The 18,386-nt window shown below is 40.2% G+C and overlaps 1 protein-coding gene across 2 annotated transcripts in view; it reads right to left on the reverse strand.

Annotated features, from left to right (window-relative positions):
- Nucleotides 1-18,386, reverse strand: part of ALG9 (ALG9 alpha-1,2-mannosyltransferase) — a 162,961-nt gene that overhangs the window by 131,676 nt on the left and 12,899 nt on the right. For both annotated transcript variants that reach the window (XM_037841407.1, XM_037841408.1), the window contains one exon: nt 1,985-2,055. In XM_037841407.1, the coding sequence (XP_037697335.1) occupies nt 1,985-2,055 (71 nt within the window). The remainder of the gene's footprint in view (nt 1-1,984; nt 2,056-18,386) is intronic.

Raw genomic sequence — 18,386 nt, forward strand, 5'->3', positions numbered from 1 at the left:
TTAATTTTTGTGTAGGGCGTGAGGTAGGGGTCCTCTTTCATTCTTTTGGATATGGATGTCCAACTCTCCCAGCCCCATTTGTTGAAAAGACTGTTACGTCCCAGTTCAGAGGCTTTGGGGGCCTTATCAAAGATCAGTTGGCCATAGATCTGGGGGTCTATCTCCGAATTCATTGATCAATATGTCTATCTTTGTGCCAGTACCATGCTGTTTTGACAACTGTGGCTTTATAATAAGCTTCAAAGTCAGGGAGTGTAAGTCCTCCCACTTAGTTTTTCTTTTTTAGAGTGTCTTTAGCAATTTGAGGCATCTTCCTTTTCCAAATAAATTTGCTTACTAGCTTTTCCAAATCTGCAAAGTAGGTTGTTGGAATTTTGATTGGGATTGCATTGAATCTATAGATGAGTTTGGGTAGAACTGACTTCTTAATGACATTTAGTAGTGTGATACTTTTGTTAAAATTGATGAAATATTATTATAATTATACTATTACTATAGTCCATAGTTTACATTAGGGTTCCTTGTTTGTGTTGTACAGTTCTACGGAGGGTTTTTTAATTCTGGTAACATATGCACAACCTAAAATTTCCCATTTTATCCTCTTTCAAATATACAATTCAATGGTGTTAATTACATTCACAAAATTGTGTCTTGATCAACATCATCCATTGTCAAAACTTTTCCATCACCCCAAAAAAAGAAACTCCTTGTATTTAAACATTAACTCACCATTATCCACCCTCACCAGGGCGCTAGAGACCTATATTCTAGTTTCTGACTTTCTGAATTTGCATATTCTGCTTTGTTCATATAAGTGAGATCACACTACATTTGTTCTTTTGTGTCTGGCTTATTTCACTCAACATAATATCTATAATATCTTCAAGGCTCATCTATGTTGTCACATGTATCAAGTTTTCTATTCCCTCCTTTATTTCTTTAAAAATATTAAATATGCCTATTTTATGTTATTATTTTAATAGTTTCTAATAAATGAAGTCTTGCAAATCAGTTTTCTTCTGATTGTTATTTCTGCTGGCTCTCACTCATGACATCTTTCCCCATCCATGCTATGGATTCATTTTTATTATAGTCTCTTATTCACTAGAATTTCATCTGTGGTAATTCTTTGACACCTGGATCAAGAGTCCACTTCTGTAGAGAAATTTTACATTTGCTTTTGCAAGATGCTTGGGGGCCCTACCAACGCAGAACAATTTAAAATAAATTCTCAACTTGGGGCTTTGGAGACTATGTGGGTGATGTGAATTCATGCTCCTACCTATATAAATGTCAACATATAGTTACAATCCTCAGAGGTGGCATTGGCTTTTTTTTTCCTCCTCCCCTCCACCCAGAGTCAAAGTTAAAGATTTTTTTTTAATCTGACATTTTTAGCTGTTTTGCAGTGGGAAGATTTTTAATAATGATCATAAATCCATATACTTTTTAAAACTTAATTAAAATAAAATGTTTGTTAGCTGTCATGTAAAAAAAGGTTGCAACACTTAAACTTTTAAAACTTCCACTAATATTTAACCAACCAATAGCTACTTTTTGAAAGACAATGTACTGGGTGCAAATAAGAGCAGAGTCCCACACTAGACATAGTCTCCTACCAGCTAAGCTCTTGGAAAAGAGATAAACCATGAGCCTATATTTTAGGGCTAAAAATAAGGTTCTATTAAATCCTACCAAGTAAAGAATCAGTTAGATATGTACGGGCAGAATTAAAATTAATAATATGGGAGTCAGAATTAAAATTAATAATACGGGAGTCAGGTATATATGAGCCTCAGGAAAAGAAAGTGGTAATTAGAAGTATTCTCCAACTGTTTGTTTCAAACAAGTCACCCTTCAGATATAACATAAGGAGCTAGAAATTGTTTTCTATTTGTAAACAATGTCTCAACTATCAAAGACATAATCTATGTTATATTGGGTTTCCTCTTAGCACTTTTAGAAGCAAGACATGTATACTCACTTGTAAAAGTAAAGTTCACAAATACAGCTCACAAAAGCCAGGAGACATCGCAAAAAGTAAAAGACAAGAATCTGAAAGAAATCCAGAACAAAAAAGCAGAAGTCAGAAACAAGTTATAAAAACTCCTAAAAATGACATCACTTTTGTTTCTTCTTAATGACCTTATTAATTGGTAAAATCATTTTGAAGAGCAATATATATAATAACTATAAAAATTTTCATATCCCCAGACTTGGTACATCTACTTCTATGAATCCAGCCCACAGAGCAGTCAGGTTGTGCTGCCTGTGGCAGGAGATTGCTGGCTCTAGGATATACAGTACAGTGTCTAGGACTGTGAGGTATCTGTTTCCTAGGAAAGAGGGGACATTAGGATGGGGAAATGTAAATGGGGAAATTCCAAGGACAACATACACGTGCCCAAGACAATGCCCATGTGCAGAAAGGATCAAGGCAGCCCCTACACTTTGGCCTGGAGCTATTCTCCAAAGTCATTATATGGATACACCCTGAAGGGAGCACTTGCATAGGTCAATCTGCAAAGACTGGGAAAGGTGTTTTCATTCCCTTTTCTTTTCTTTTCTTTTTTGGTTAGCTCCAGGCATTCAAGGAAAATTATGAGTTATGTCATAATACAAGCTGGATATAAGCTTAAGGAACTGAAACCTCAGAGACTCAACTCTAGACATAAGACATTAAAACATAAAATGTCCAGGTTTCAACAACAGGTTTCCAAATATACAAAGAAACAGGAAGCAATGGCCCAGGCAAAGGAGAAGATTAAAGCATCAGAGGCCATCAATAAGGAGTTCCAGATCTGAGACATAACAGACAAAGAGTTTTTAAAATAGCCCTAAATAAGCTCAAACAGCTAAAGGAAAACATGGGACAAAGAATTAAAGGACATCAGGAAAACACTAGATGAACAAAGAGAATATCCAGAGAGATGGTAATTATGAAAAAGAATGAAATGGAGCTGAAGACCACAACAATAGAAATTACAAATTGCTTAGAGGGAGTCAACAGCAGATTGGAGATAGCAGAAGAAAGAATCAGTGAACTTGAAGATTAAGACAATTAAAATCATTCAGTCTGAGGAGCAGAAAGAAGAAAAATGAAAAAAAAAAGTAAATAGGGCCTGCGGGAACCATCAAGCATATCAATATACCATTGTGGGAGTCCCAGAAGGAGAAGCAAGAGAGACAAAGCAGAGAGAATATTCAAAGAAATAATGGATGAAGACATCTTAAAGTTAACAAAAGACATCAATATATACATCCAAGACACTCAACAAACTTCAAACAGGATAAAACCAAATACACTGTGGCATACTATAATGAAATTATAAGATGCCAAAGTTAGAGAATTCTGAAAGCCGCAAGAGAGAAGCAATATATCACATACGAGGGCACCTCAATAAAATTAAATGCTTATTTCCCATCAGAAACCATGAAGCAAGAAGGCAGGAGGATGACATATTTAAAGTGCTGAAAGCAAAAAACTGCCACCCAAGAATTCTATATCTGGCAAAACGGTCATTCGAAAATGAGTGAGGGATTAAGACATTCCCAGATAAACAAAAGCTGAAGGACTTCATCGCCACTTGACCAGCCCTACAAGAAATTCTAAAGAGAGTTCTGCAAGCTGAAAGAAAAAGACACTAGACAGTTGACTGAAGCCACATGAAGAAATAAAGACCTCTGGTAAAGATAATGATATCGGTAAATATAAATATCAGTACTATTGTTATTTTTGGTTTGTAACTCCATTTTTTACTTCCTCCAGGACCTAAAAAGCAATGCATAAAATGTAACGATAAATGAACAGTTTTGTACTTGTAATGCATAAATATGTAGTTTGTGCTAAGAACTACATAAAGGTGGAGGGACAGAGGGGTATAAGAACACAGTTCATGTATACCATTGAAGTTAAGTTGGCAAATGAGATTGTTATAGATTTAGGATGTTAAATTTAAGCCTCATGGTAAATACAAAGAAAATATTGGAGAATATGCAAGCTCATAGAGATAGAAATTCAAGTTGCCAGGAGTGGGGCAGGGGAGGTAGGGAGTTAACGCATAATGGGTATAGGGCTTCTGTCTGGGGAGATAGCAGTTTTAGTAATCAAAAGTGATGAGGGAACCCCCTACTCAATCTTGAAGCTTGCTCTAGTGAAACTTACGGCTGTAAAAGAGAGGCTAAGCCTACCTATAATTACACCTAGTTGTCACCTCCAGAGTCCTTTTGTTGCTCAGATGTGCCCTTTCTCTCTCTAAGCCGAACCCTGAAAATAAACTCATTACCCTCCCCGCTACATGGGACTTGACTCCCAGGGGAGTGAAGCTCACCAGCGACGTGCGACACAACTCCCAGGAATGAATCTGGCCTTGGTATAGAGGGATTCAGAACGCCTTTTTGACCAAAAGGGGAAAAGAAAGGTAACAAAATAAGGTTTCAGTGGCTACGAGATTTCAAATGGAGTCAAGAGGCTATCCTGGAGGTTACTCTTATGCAAGCTCCAGCTAGATATTCCAAATGCCCACAGTATGCCAAGCTCTAACCAACGGTAGACCTAAAAATACTGAAGAAAATATAGATTCCTATCTGAGACTCTATAAAAGTTCTACTCACTCAGTTTACTTTTCAGAAACTTATAGCCCCCAGAGTGTTCCTATGCCAGATAAGTCCTAAAACCCAGAGGCAAAAGCCTCTCCGAAAACATCAACCAGGTTCCTCTCCCTTCCCCATAATGTCAACACTCCTTTTCAATATGAACAAGTTAGGGTGGTTGTTCTACTTTGCTAATGCTGCCAGAATGCAAAACACCAGAGATGGATTGGCTTTTATAAAAGGGGGTTTATTTGGTTACACAGTTACAGTCTTAAGGCCACAAAGTGTCCAAGGTAACATCAGCAGTCGGGTACCTTCACTGGAGGATGGCCAATGGTGTCCGGAAAATGTCTATTAGCTGGGAAGGCACGTGGCTGGCGTCTGCTCCAAAGTTCTGGTTTCAAAATGGCTTTCTCCCATGACATTCCTCTCTAGGTTGCAGTTCCTCAAAAATGTCACTCTTAGTTGCACTTGGGATATCTGTCCTCTCTTAGCTTCTCCAGAGCAAGAGTCTGCTTCCAATGGGTGTCTTCAAAATGTCTTTCACCTGCAGCTCCTGTGCTTTCTTCAAAGTGTCCCTTTTGGCTACAGCTCCTCTTCAAAATGTCACTCTCAGCTGCACTGAGTTCCCTCTGCCCGTCAGCTCATTTATATGGTTTCAATGATCAAGGCCCACCCAATGGGCGGGCCAACACTCCATGGAAATTATCCAATTAGTGTCATCACCCACAGTTGGGTGGGGTGCATCTCCACAGAAACACTGAAAGAATTACAATCTAATAACACTGATAACATCTGCCCACACAAGATTACATCAAAGATAATGGCGGTTGGGGGATACAATATATTCAAACTGGCACACTGATAGCCCTGAAGATTGAGAAAGTGATCAAACAGAGAGAGAGGGGTAACAACTGACAAGATAAGAAAGGACTACAAATATTGAATGTTTATATATCTATGTATTAGTTTCTAGGGTACTAGAATAGCTAGCTAGAAGGAAATAACTGCATGATGGAATTGTAACCCATAATATTCTTTGAAATTTGCTCCCTACTTGCTAATTCATACCTTGAAAGTTATTACTTTTCTTTATATATGTTATATTTCACAATAAAAAACTGCAAAAAAAAATTGATGAAGGTACTGCAGTGTTATGAATGTGATTAAACCCATTGCATGGTATGCTTGGGAGTGGTTGAGATGGGAAAGTCTGTGTTGTATATACGTTTCCACAGTTAAAATAAAAAAAGAGGAACTAAAGAGATGATGATACTTAAATGCAATAGATGATCCTGGATGGGATCTAACAGGGGAGGAAAAGGCTTGAAGGGACATTATTAAACATATAGAAAAAGCAGAATATAGATGGCAAGCTTTATAAAAATGCTAGATTTCTTGAATTGGCTATACTTAAGGTAGTCACATAGGTGAATATCCTTATTTTTAGGAAATGTACATGGCAGTATTAAGTATACAAGAAACACGATGTGTACAACTCATACTCAAGTGTTCAGAAAAATGGATTGATAAATAGAGAGACGGATGGATAGACAGATGGAATGATATGGCAAATAAGGCAAAACATTAAAATTGGTGGATCTGGGTATCTGGGGGGACGGTATGTTGGAGTTCTCAATATGGGGTTTCTAACATATATTTTTTTTAAATCTTCATTTTATTGAGATATATTCACATACCATGCAGTCACACAAAACAAATCGTACATCCGATCATTCACAGTACCATTACATAGTGGTACATTCATCACCTAAATCAATCCCTGACACCTTCATTAGAACACACACAAAAATAACAAGAATAATAATTAAAGTGAAAAAGAGAAATTAAAGTAAAAAAGAACACTGGGTGCCTTTGTCTGTTTGCTTGTTTGTTTGTTTACCCTACTTTTCTACTCATCCATCCATAAACTAGACAAAGGGGAGTGTGGTCCATATGGCTTTCCCAATCCCATTGTCACCCCTCATAAGCTACATTTTTATACAATTGTCTTCAAGATTCATGGCTTCTGGGTTGTAGTTTGATAGTTTCAGGTATCTACCACCAGCTACCCCAATTCTTTAGAACCTAAAAAGGGTTGTCTAAATTGTGCGTGAGAATGCCCACCAGAGTGACCTCTCAGCTTCTTTTGGAATCTCTCTGCCACTGAAGCTTATTTCATTTCCTTTCATATCCCCCTTTTGGTCAAGAAGATGTTCTCCATCCCACGATGCCGGGCCTACATTCCTCCCTGGGAGTCATATTCCACGTTGCCAGGGAGATTCACTCCCCTGGGTGTCTGATCCCACGTAGGGGACAGGGCAGTGATTTCACCTTTCACGTTGGCTTAGGTAGAAAGAGAAGGCCACATCTGAGCAACAAAGAGGTATTTGAGAGGAGGCTCTTAGACACAATTATAAGGAGGCCTAGCCTCTCCTTTGAAGCAACAGTCTTCCCAAGGGTAAATCCTGTGGTAGAGGGCTCAACCCCATCAAACAACCAGTCCCCTATGTCTGTGGTCATGTTAACAACCATCGAGGTGGGGTAGGCCAATACCCCTGCATTCTCCACAGGCTCCTCAAGGGGGCTCTACATATTTTTTCCTTGTTTTTTTGGTTTTTTTTTTTAAACCAACTGTAGGAAAAATAAAAAAATAAAAAAAATAATTTAAAAAAAAACATACAATAAAAGAACATTTCAAAGAGACCATAACAAGGGAGTAAGAAAAAGACAACTAACCTAAGATAACTGCTTAACTTCCAACATGTTCCTACTTTACCCCAAGAAAGTTACATAATATAGCAACATTTCTGTGAACTTGTTCCTACTATATCCATCAGAAATTAACAGACCATAGTCATTCCTGGGCATCCCCAGAACATTAGATAGCTTATCTGTTCTTCTTGGATTATGGTTCCCCCTTCCTTAATTGCTCTCTATCACTAGTTCTCCTACATTCTACATTATAAACCATTTGTTTTACATTTTTCAGTGTTCACATTAGTGGTAGCATATAATATTTCTCTTTTTGTGCCTGGCTTATTTCGCTCAGCATTATGTCTCCAAGGTTCATCCATGTTTTCATATGTTTCACGAGATCGTTCCTTCTTACTGCCGCGTAGTATTCCATCGTGTGTATATACCACATTTTATTTATCCACTCATCTGCTGAAGGACATTTGGGTTATTTCCATCTCTTGGCAATTGTGAATAATGCTGCTGTGAACATTGGCATGCAGGTATCTGTTCGTGTCACTGCTTTCTGATCTTCCAGGTATATACAGAAAAGTGCAATCGCTGGATCAAACGGTAACTCTATATCTAGTTTTCTAAGGAACTGCCAGACTGACTTCCAGAGTGGCTGAACCATTATACAGTCCCACCAACAATGAATAAGAGTTCCAACTTCTCCACATCCCCTCCAGCATTTGTAGTTTCCTGTTTGTTTAATGGCAGCCATTCTAACTGGCGTGACATGGTATCTCATTGTGGTCTTAATTTGCATCTCTCTAATAGCTAGTGAAGCTGAACATTTTCTCATGTGTTTCTTGGCCATTTGTATTTCCTCTTCAGAGAACCGTCTTTTCATATCTTTTGCCCATTTTATAATTGGGCTGTCTGTACTACTGTCATTGAGTTGTAGGATTTCTTTGTATATGCAAGATATCAGTCTTTTGTCAGATACATGGTTTCCAAAAATTTTTTCCCATTGAGTTGGCTGCCTCTTTACCTTTTTGAGAAATTCCTTTGAGGTGCAGAAACTTCTAAGCTTGAGGAGTTCCCATTTATCTATTTTCTCTTTTGTTGCTTGTGCTTTGGGTGTAAAGTCTAGGAAGTGGCCGCCTAATACAAGGCCTTGAAGATGTTTCCCTACATTATCTTCTAGGAGTTTTATGGTACTTTCTTTTATATTGAGAGCTTTGGTCCATTTTGAGTTAATTTTTGTGTAGGGTGTGAGGTAGGGGTCCTCTTTCATTCTTTTGGATATGGATATCCAACTCTCCCAGCCCCATTTGTTGAAAAGACCATTATGACTCAGTTCAGTGAATTTGGGGGCCTTATCAAAGATCAGTCGGCCATAGATCCGGGGGTGTATCTCCAAATTCTCAATTCGATTCCATTGATCTATATGTCTATCTTTGTGCCAGTACCATGCTGTTTTGACAACAGTGGCTTTATAATAAGCTTCAAAGTCAGGGAGTGTAAGTCCTCCCACTTGGTTTTTCTTTTTTAGAGTGTCTTTAGCAATTCGAGGCATCTTCCCTTTCCAAATAAATTTGATAACTAGCTTTTCCAAGTCTGCAAAGTAGGTTGTTGGAATTTTGATTGGGATTGCACTGAATCTGTAGATGAGTTTGGGTAGAATTGACATTGTAAGGACATTTAGCCTTCCTATCCATGAACATGGAATATTTTTCCATCTTTGAAGGTCCCCTTCTATTTCTTTTAGTAGAGTTATGTAGTTTTCTTTGTATAGGTCCTTTACATCTTTGGTTAAGTTTATTCCTAGGTACTTGATTCTTTTAGTTGCTATTGAAAATGGTATCTTTTTCTTGAGTGTCTCTTCAGTTTGTTCATTTCTAGCATATAGAAACATTACTGACTTGTGTGCATTAATCCTGTATCCCGCTACTTTGCTAAATTTGTTTATTAGCTCTAGTAGCTGTATCATTGATTTCTCAGGGTTTTCCAGATATAAGATCATATCATCTGCAAACAATGACAGTTTTACTTCTTCCTTTCCAATTTGGATGCCCTTTATTTCTTTGTCTTGCCGGATTGCCCTGGCTAGCACTTCCAGCACAATGTTGAATAACAGTGGTGACAGCGGGCATCCTTGTCTTGTTCCTGATCTTAGAGGGAAGGCTTTCAGTCTCTCACCATTGAGTACTATGCTGGCTGTGGGTTTTTCATATATGCTCTTCATCATGTTGAGGAAGTTTCCTTCCATTCCTACCTTCTGAAGTGTTTTTACCAAAAACGGATGTTGGATTTTGTCAAATGATTTTTCAGCATCTATCGAGATCATCATTTGATTTTTCCCTTTGGAATTGTTAATGTGTTGTAATACATTGATTGATTTTCTTATGATGAACCATCCTTCCGTGCCTGGAATGAACCCCACTTGGTCATGGTGTATGATTTTTTTGATGTGTCTTTGGATTCGATTTGCAAGTATTTTGTTGAGGATTTTTGCATCTATATTCATTAGGGAGATTGGCCGGTAGTTTTCCTTTTTTGTAGCATCTTTGCCTGGTTTTGGTATTAGATTGATGTTAGCTTCATAAAATGAGTTAGGTAGTGTTCCATTTTCTTCAATGTTTTGAAAGAGTTTGAGTAAGATTGGTGTCCGTTCTTTCTGGAAAGTTTGGTAGAATTCCCCTGCGAAGCCACCTGGCCCTGGGCATTTATTTGTGGGAAGATTTTTGATGACTGATTGGATCTCTTTGCTTGTGATGGGTTGGTTGAGGTCTTCTGTTTCTTCTCTGGTCAGTCTAGGTTGTTCATATGTTTCCAGGAAATTGTCCATTTCCTCTACATTATCCAGTTTGTTGCCATACAGTTGTTCATTATTATCCTCTTTTAATTTTTTTAATTTCTTCAGGATCTGCAGTTATGTCACCATTTTCATTCATTATTTTGTTTATATGGGTCTTCTCTCTTTTTGATTTTGTCAGTCTAGCTAGGGGCTTGTCAATCTTATTGATCTTCTCAAAGAACCAACTTTTGGTGATATTTATCCTCTCTATTGTTTGTTTATTCTCTATGTCATTTATTTCTGCTTTAATCTTTGCTATTTCTTTTCCTCTACTTGGTTTAGGATTGGTTTGCTGTTCATTTTATAGCTTCTGCCGTTGATCCATTAGTTCTTTTATTTTGGCTCTTTCTTCCTTTTTAATATATGCGTTTAGTGCTATAAATTTCCCCCTCAGTACTGCTTCTGCTGCATTGCATAGGTTTTGGTATGTTGTGTTCTCATTTTCATTCGTCTCTATATATTTAGCAATTTCCCTTGCTATTTCTTCGTTAACCCACTGATTGTTTAGGAGTGTGCTGTTTAACCTCCAGGTATTTGTGAATTTTCTAAGTCTCTGATAGTTATTGACTTCTAATTGTATTCCATTGTGGTCAGAGAATGTGCTTTGAATAATTTCAATCTTTTTAAATTTATTGAGGCTTTTTTTATGTCCCAGCATATGATCTATTCTGGAGAAAGTTCCATGAGCACTAGAAAAGTATGTTTAAAAGTATTTTTAATCCATTCTGCAAATCTATATCTTTAAATTGGGGAGATTAATCCATTTACATTCACCGTTACAACCGTGAAGGCATTTCTTGAATCAGCCATCTTATCCTTTGGTTTATGTTTGTCATATATATTTTTCCCTCTCTCTATTAATATCCTTTAATGTACCCATACCGAATCTCTTTAGTACTGAACCTTTCTCCAAGTCTGTCTCTCCTTTCTTTGTTTGTCTCTCTGTAGGGCTCCCTTTAGTATCTCCAGTAGGGCAGGTCTCTTGTTAGCAAATTCTCTCAGCATTTGTTTGTCTGTGAAAAATTTAAGCTCTCCCTCAAATTTGAAGGAGAGCTTTGCTGAATAAAGTATTCTTGGTTGGAAATTTTTCTCTCTCAGAATTTTAAATAATATCATGCCACTGCCTACTCGCCTCCATGGTGGCCGCTGAGTAGTCACTACTTAGTCTTATGCTGTTTCCTTTGTATGTGGTGAATTGCTTTTCTCTTGCTGCTTTCAGAACTTGCTCCTTCTCTTCCATGTTTGACAATGTGATCAGAATATGTCTCGGAGTGGGTTTATTTGGATTTAATCTATTTGGAGTTCGCTGGGCATTTATGATTTGTGTATTTATTTGTGTATTTATTTCTTTGAATACTCTTCCTGGACCTTTACCCTTTTCTTCCCCTTCTGGAACACCAACAAGCCTTGTATTTGGACGTTTTATATTATCTATCGTATCCCTGAGGCCCATCTCAATTTTTTTTATTTTTTTCCCCATTCTTCCTTTTGTGCTTTCATTTTCCATTCTATCATCTTCCAGGTCACTGATTCGTTGTTCAACTTCCTCTAGTCTTGTACTATGAGTGTCCAGAATCTTTTTAATTTGGTCAACAGTTTCTTTAATTTCCATAAGGTCATCTATTTTTTTATTTAGTCTTGCAATGTCTTGTTTATGCTCTTCCAGGGTGTTCTTGATATCCTTTGTATCCCGTAATATGGTCTCATTGTTCATCTTTAGTTCTTTGATTAGGTGCTCTAGGTACTGTGTCTCTTCTGACATTTTGATTTGGGTGCTTGGGCTTGGGTTATCCATATCGTTCAGTTTTTTCATATGCTTTAGAATTTTCTGTAGTTTTTGGCCTCTTGGCATTTGCTGAACTTGATAGGGTTCTTTTAGGATTTGTAGACCAATTGAAGTCCTTATCTCTAATTTATCAGATCTACAGCTTCGTGGAGTACACTTTCTCTAACCAGCAGGGGGCGTCCACGAGCCACCTGTTCTCCACAAGCCAGTTCTCCCCTGCTTAGCCTTTGTGGTGAGTGGGGGGGTGAGTCTTGTGGGGTCCAATTGGTGTACCAAGCTTGCGTGTGTAGTTGGTGTTGCCCGCTCTGTATACGGAGAGTGTGTCTGGGCGGTCAGGGATGGGGGTGGCTCTAACAATCAAATCTCCCTGGTGTTCCTGGAGTTTTAAAGCTGCTGCAATAGTCTAATCCTTAGTTCAGTCCTGCCACAGTTTGTCTCTGCCACTGACCCACAAGTCCTTGGTATTGGCGTAAGGCCCCTGAGACTTGCAAGTTGGTCCCTCTTCCAGGCCGTGCACTCCCTGGTCCTCTGTTGAGGGATGATTGTGCTACGTCACAGGTGAGTGCCTTCCCCCCAGGGCGGTTCTGGGCTGCTGGGCTGTGTAGGGAAGCTCCCAGTAGATTTCGCTGATCTCAGCAGTTTGACGTGTTCACGAGTGTTGTATGAAGTATGCCCAAAGTCAAACTGCTCTGCGGTGTCCAGTCCACGCAGTTCCTGGCTTTCTACCTGCTTTCCTAGTGGAGTAACAGGCTTACCGAGCTTTATTATGATGGATCTGACTGGCACACTGTCACTGGGAAGCCTCTACTGAAAAATCCTGAGATGTTTCACAGAAGCCGTTATGTTTGTAGTAATGGGTCATTGCCTATTAATGAACTCCATCATCAATTGGTAAGCCGCAGAGCTGGGTCTCAAACTCAGGTTTTTCTGACTTCAAAGCCTGTTTTCTTAACCCAGATGCTAGGCTTCTCCTGCGCGGGCCTGCAGCAGACAGCTGAGTGCAGGAGACAGCCCTCGAGGGACCCGGAACTCCCCAGGCCCGCTTCCCCAGGTCTCTCTCTCGGCCACCGTTCTAGTATTTTTTTAATTGTCCTTTAAGTTTGAAAGTATTTCAAAACAATAAGTTTTAAAAAAGAATGTACTGAAAATACGTCATATGTCGAACACTATGTAGATGATGTTAGAAACACAGATAATTGATAATTTTAAAAAGGTATCTACCAGTAAGGACTCCTCATCTAACTGCGGAGAAAACAAACATACATTTAGAAAGTTAAAAACTAACATATTAATAATGTAGGGAGAAACTAAGATGGTGGCTAGGTGAGACAGGGCAAAAAAACACCTCTGTGAAAAACACTAGATAAAAACCAGAAAGTGACCCAGAATACCAGTTACAGGAATGTACCAGCTGGATGAGGCCTGTTAGTTCCACGGGGGCCATATACTTGGTGAAACCAGGAGCCTGCATTCTGAAACAAGTGAGTAAGCTGGCTGGAAGACCCGCAGCCATGTGGCGTTGTGGGGAAGTCAAGGCTTGGCATTTGGAGACCGACTGGCTCTTTCAAAAAAAAAAAAGGGAAAAACCCAGGAGTGGCTGCAGTTGCAGGAGTGGGAAGCACGCAGTAAAACACAGCAAGAGGGGGCTCGGCCAGCCTCTCGGTGTCTGGCCTGGAGAATAGTCCACTGCAGATACCCTAGGGGCCGGGGGAATGGAGGGGAGAGCCAGAAGCTGAAAGAAACCCTGCGGATAGCAGCTGGCACCCCGGAGGGCTGGATAAACTCCTGCCCGGGGCCGTGCCCATAGCCCAGAGCCCCGCCAGTTGTCCCGGAGCTGAGAAGGAGGAACTGTGCGAGGAGGGGGGATTGAGACGCCCCGTTCGGCCATCTTTGCTTCAGGCTGAGAGCGCCCCTGCACAGCCCGGGGCTTCCATTGAGGGACAGCGCACACTGGCGACGTAGCATGGCATTCGCTCGGCAGAGGTCCTGGAGAATCGCGACTGGGAGTGGGGAGCCGCTCGGAGAACCCAGGGACGTTATGCCAAGTCCGGTGGTTTGTGGGACAGCAAGAGAGAGGGTCTGGGGCTGAACTGAAACGAAGGCTTAGACTCTTGCAGCTGCCTTGAATCTCCGCGAACCTGGGGGGTTTGAATATTAAAACTGCCCTTCCTCCCTGGCCACCCATACACACACCCCACATTCAGGGCGGTTGGCTCCAGCAACACACCCAAACTGAGTTCTCCAACTGAACCCCACAAGAATCATTTCCCCACACACCATGGGAACAAGGTTGAGAACTGACTTGAGGGGTACAGGTGACTCACAGATGCCATCTGCTGGTTAGTTAGAGAAAGTGTACGTCACCAAACTGTGTTTCTGAAAAATTAGATTAATATCCTTTTTTTTTTTACAACTTGAAAGAACCCTATCAAGCAAAACAAATGCCAAGAGGCCAAAAGCAACAGAAAATCTTAATGCATATGATAAAACCAGACAATATGGAGAATCCAACTCCAAACACACAAATCAAGATATCGGAAGAGACTCAGTACTTGGCAGAATTAATCAAAGAACGACAATCGAGGAATGAAAACATGGCAAAGGATTTAAAGGACATCAAGAAGACCATGGCCCAGGATATAAGCGACATAAAGAAGACCCTAGAAGAGCATAAAGAAGACATTGCAAGAGTAAATAAAAAAATAGAAGATCTTATGAAAATAAAAGAAACTGTTGACCAAATTAAAAAGACTCTGGATATTCACAATACAAGATCAGAGGAAGGTGAACAACGTCTCAGTGTCCTAGAAGTCCACAGAACAGAAAATGAAAGAACGAAAGAAAGAATGGGGAAAAAAATTGAAAAAATTGAAACAGATCTCAGGGATACGATAGATAAAATAAAACATCCAAACTTAAGACTCATTGGTGTCCCAGAAGGGAAAGAGAAGGGTAAAGGTCTAGAAAGAGTATTCAAAGAAATTGTTGGGGAAAACTTCCCAAACCTTATACACAATATAAACACATGAAGCATAAATGCCCAGTGAACTCCAAATAGAATAAATCCAAATAAACCCACTCCGAGACATATTCCGATCAGACTCTCAAATACTGAAGAGAAGTAGCAAGTTCTGAAAGCAGCAAGAGAAAAGCAATTCACCACATACAAAGGAAACAATATAAGACTAAGTTGGGACTACTCAGCGGCCACCATGGAGGCGAGAAGGCAGTGGCATGACATATTTAAAATTCTGAGAGAGAAAAATTTCCAACCAAGAATACTTTATCCAGCAAAACTCTCCTTCAAATTTGAGGGAGAGTTTATTTTTCACAGACAAACAAATGCTGAGAGACTTTGCCAATAAAAAACCTGCCCTACTTCAGATTCTAAAGGGAGCCCTACCAACAGAGAAACAAAGAAAGGAGAAAGAGATATGGAGAATTTTAACAGACATATATAGTACCTTACATCCAAATCACCAGGACACTCATTTTTCTCTAGTGATCACGGATCCTTCTCTAGAAGGGACCATAAGCTGGGACATAAAACAAGCCTCAACAAATTAAAAAAAAAAAAAATTGAATATACTCAAAGCACATTCTCCAAACACAATGGAATACAAATAGAAGTCAATTTTTTAACTGTAACTCCACTATTTACTTCCTACATGATATAAAATACAAACTCTAATGACAAATCAGTGGTTTTGAACTCGGCGTAAAATATGTAATTTTAGACAACTATATAAAGGTGGGGGAAAGGAGGAGTATAGGCACATAGTTTATGTGTCCTATTGAAATGAAGGTGGTATCAAAGAAAAACAAGATTGTTATGGATTTAAGAGGTTAATTTGAAGCCCCACAGTAAACACAAAGAAATTATCAGAGAATATGACCATAGAGATGAAAAGCAAAGTATGGGTTAAGAGAAATGGGGGAGATTCTGGGAGGGCGGGGCAAGATGGCAGACTGGTGAGCTGTAAGTTTTAGTTACTCCTCCAGGAAAGTAGGTAAAAAGCCAGGAACTGCGTGGACTGGACACCACAGAGCAATCTGTCTTTGGGCATACTTCATACAACACTCATGAAAACGTGGAACTGCTGAGATCAGCGAAATCTGTAAGATTTTGCGGCCAGGGGACCCGCGCCCCTCCCTGCCAGGCTCAGTCCCGGGGGAGGAGGGGCTGTCAGCTCCGGGAAGGAGAAGGGAGATCTGCAGTGGCTGCTCTTATCGGAAACTCATTCTACTGATTCAAACTCCAACCATAGATAGACTGAGACCAGACACCAGAGACTCTGAGAGCAGCCAGCCCACCAGAGAGGAGACAGGCATAGGAAAAAAACAACTCGAAAAACTCCAAAATAAAAGCAGAGGATTTTTGGAGTTCTGGTGAACACAGCAGAGGATTTTTGGAGTTCTGGTGAACACAGAAAGGGGAAGGGCGGAGCTCAGGCCTTGAGGCGCATATGCAAATCCCGAAGCAAAGCTGATCTCTCTGCCCTGTGGACCTTTCCTTAATGGCCCTGGTTGCTTTGTCTATTAGCATTTCAATAACCCATTAGATCTCTGAGGAGGGCCGTTTTTTTTTTTTTGTTTTTTTTTTTAAAGCCTTTTTTCTTTTTCTAAAACAATTACTCTAAGAAGCCCAATACAGAAAGCTTCAAAGAATTGCAATTTGGGCACGTCAAGTCAAGAGCAGAACTAAGAGAGCTCTGAGACAAAAGGCAATAATCCAGTGGCTGAGAAAATTCACTAAACACAACTTCCCAAGAAAAGGGGGGTGTCTGCTCACAGCCACCATCCTGGTGGACAGGAAACACTCCTGCCCATCACCAGCCCCATAGCCCAGAGCTGCCCCAGACAACCCAGTGTGACGGAAGTGCTTCAAATAACAGGCACACACCACAAAACTGGGCGTGGACATTAGCCTTCCCTGCAACCTCAGCTGAATCTCCCAGAGCTGGGAAGGTGGAGCAGTGTGAATTAACAAAGCCCCATTCAGCCATCATTTCAGCAGACTGGGAGCCTCCCTACACAGCCCAGCAGCCCAGAACTGCCCTGGGGGGACGGCACTCACCTGTGACATAGCACAGTCATCCCTCAACAGAGGACCCGGGGTGCACAGCCTGGAAGAGGGGCCCACTTGCAAGTCTCAGGAGCCATACGCCAATACCAAAGACTTGTGGTTCAGTGGCAGAGACAAACTGTGGCAGGACTGAACTGAAGGACTAGACTATTGCAGCAGCTTTAAAACTCTAGGATCATCAGGGAGATTTGATTGTTAGGGCCACCCCCCCTCCCCGACTGCCCAGAAACACACCCCACATACAGGGCAGGCAACACCAACTACACACGCAAGCTTGGTACACCAATTGGGCCCCACAAGACTCACTCCCCCACTCACCAAAAAGGCTAAGCAGGGGAGAACTGGCCTGTGGAGAACAGGTGGCTCGTGGACGCCACCTGCTGGTTAGTTAGAGAAAGTGTACTCCACGAAGCTGTAAATCTGATAAATTAGAGATAAGGACTTCAATAGGTCTACAAACCCTAAAAGAACCCTATCAAGTTCAGCAAATGCCACGAGGCCAAAAACAACAGAAAATTATAAAGCATATGAAAAAACCAGACGATATGGATAACCCAAGCCCAAGCACCCAAATCAAAAGACCAGAAGACACACAGCACCTAGAGCAGCTACTCAAAGAACTAAAGATGAACAATGAGACCATAGTACGGGATATGAAGGAAATCAAGAAGACCCTAGAAGAGCATAAAGAAGACATTGCAAGACTAAATAAAAAAATGGATGATCTTATGGAAATTAAAGAAACTGTTGACCAAATTAAAAAGATTCTGTACACTCATAGTACAAGACTAGAGGAAGTTGAACAATGTATCAGTGACCTGGAAGATGACAGAATGGAAAATGAAAGCATAAAAGAAAGAATGGGGAAAAAAATTGAAAAACTCGAAATGGACCTCAGGGATATGATAGATAATATGAAACGTCCGAATATAAGACTCATTGGTGTCCCAGAAGGGGAAGAAAAGGGTAAAGGTCTAGGAAGAGTATTCAAAGAAATTGTTGGGGAAAACTTCCCAAATCTTCTAAACAACATAAATACACAAATCATAAATGCTCAGCGAACTCCAAATAGAATAAATCCAAAAAAACCCACTCCGAGCATATACTGATCACACTGTCAAACATAGAAGAGAAGGAGCAAGTTCTGAAAGCAGCAAGAGAAAAGCAATTCACCACATACAAAGGAAACAGCATAAGACTAAGTAGTGACTACTCAGCAGCCACCATGGAGGCGAGAAGGCAGTGGCACGATATATTTAAAATTCTGAGTGAGAGGAATTTCCAGCCAAGAATACTTTATCCAGCAAAGCTCTCCTTCAAATTTGAGGGAGAGCTTAAATTTTTCACAGACAAACAAATGCTGAGAGAATTTGCTAACAAGA

The sequence above is a fragment of the Choloepus didactylus genome, chromosome 6 (assembly GCF_015220235.1).
Source record: "Choloepus didactylus isolate mChoDid1 chromosome 6, mChoDid1.pri, whole genome shotgun sequence".
NCBI classification, from domain to species: domain Eukaryota; kingdom Metazoa; phylum Chordata; class Mammalia; order Pilosa; family Megalonychidae; genus Choloepus; species Choloepus didactylus.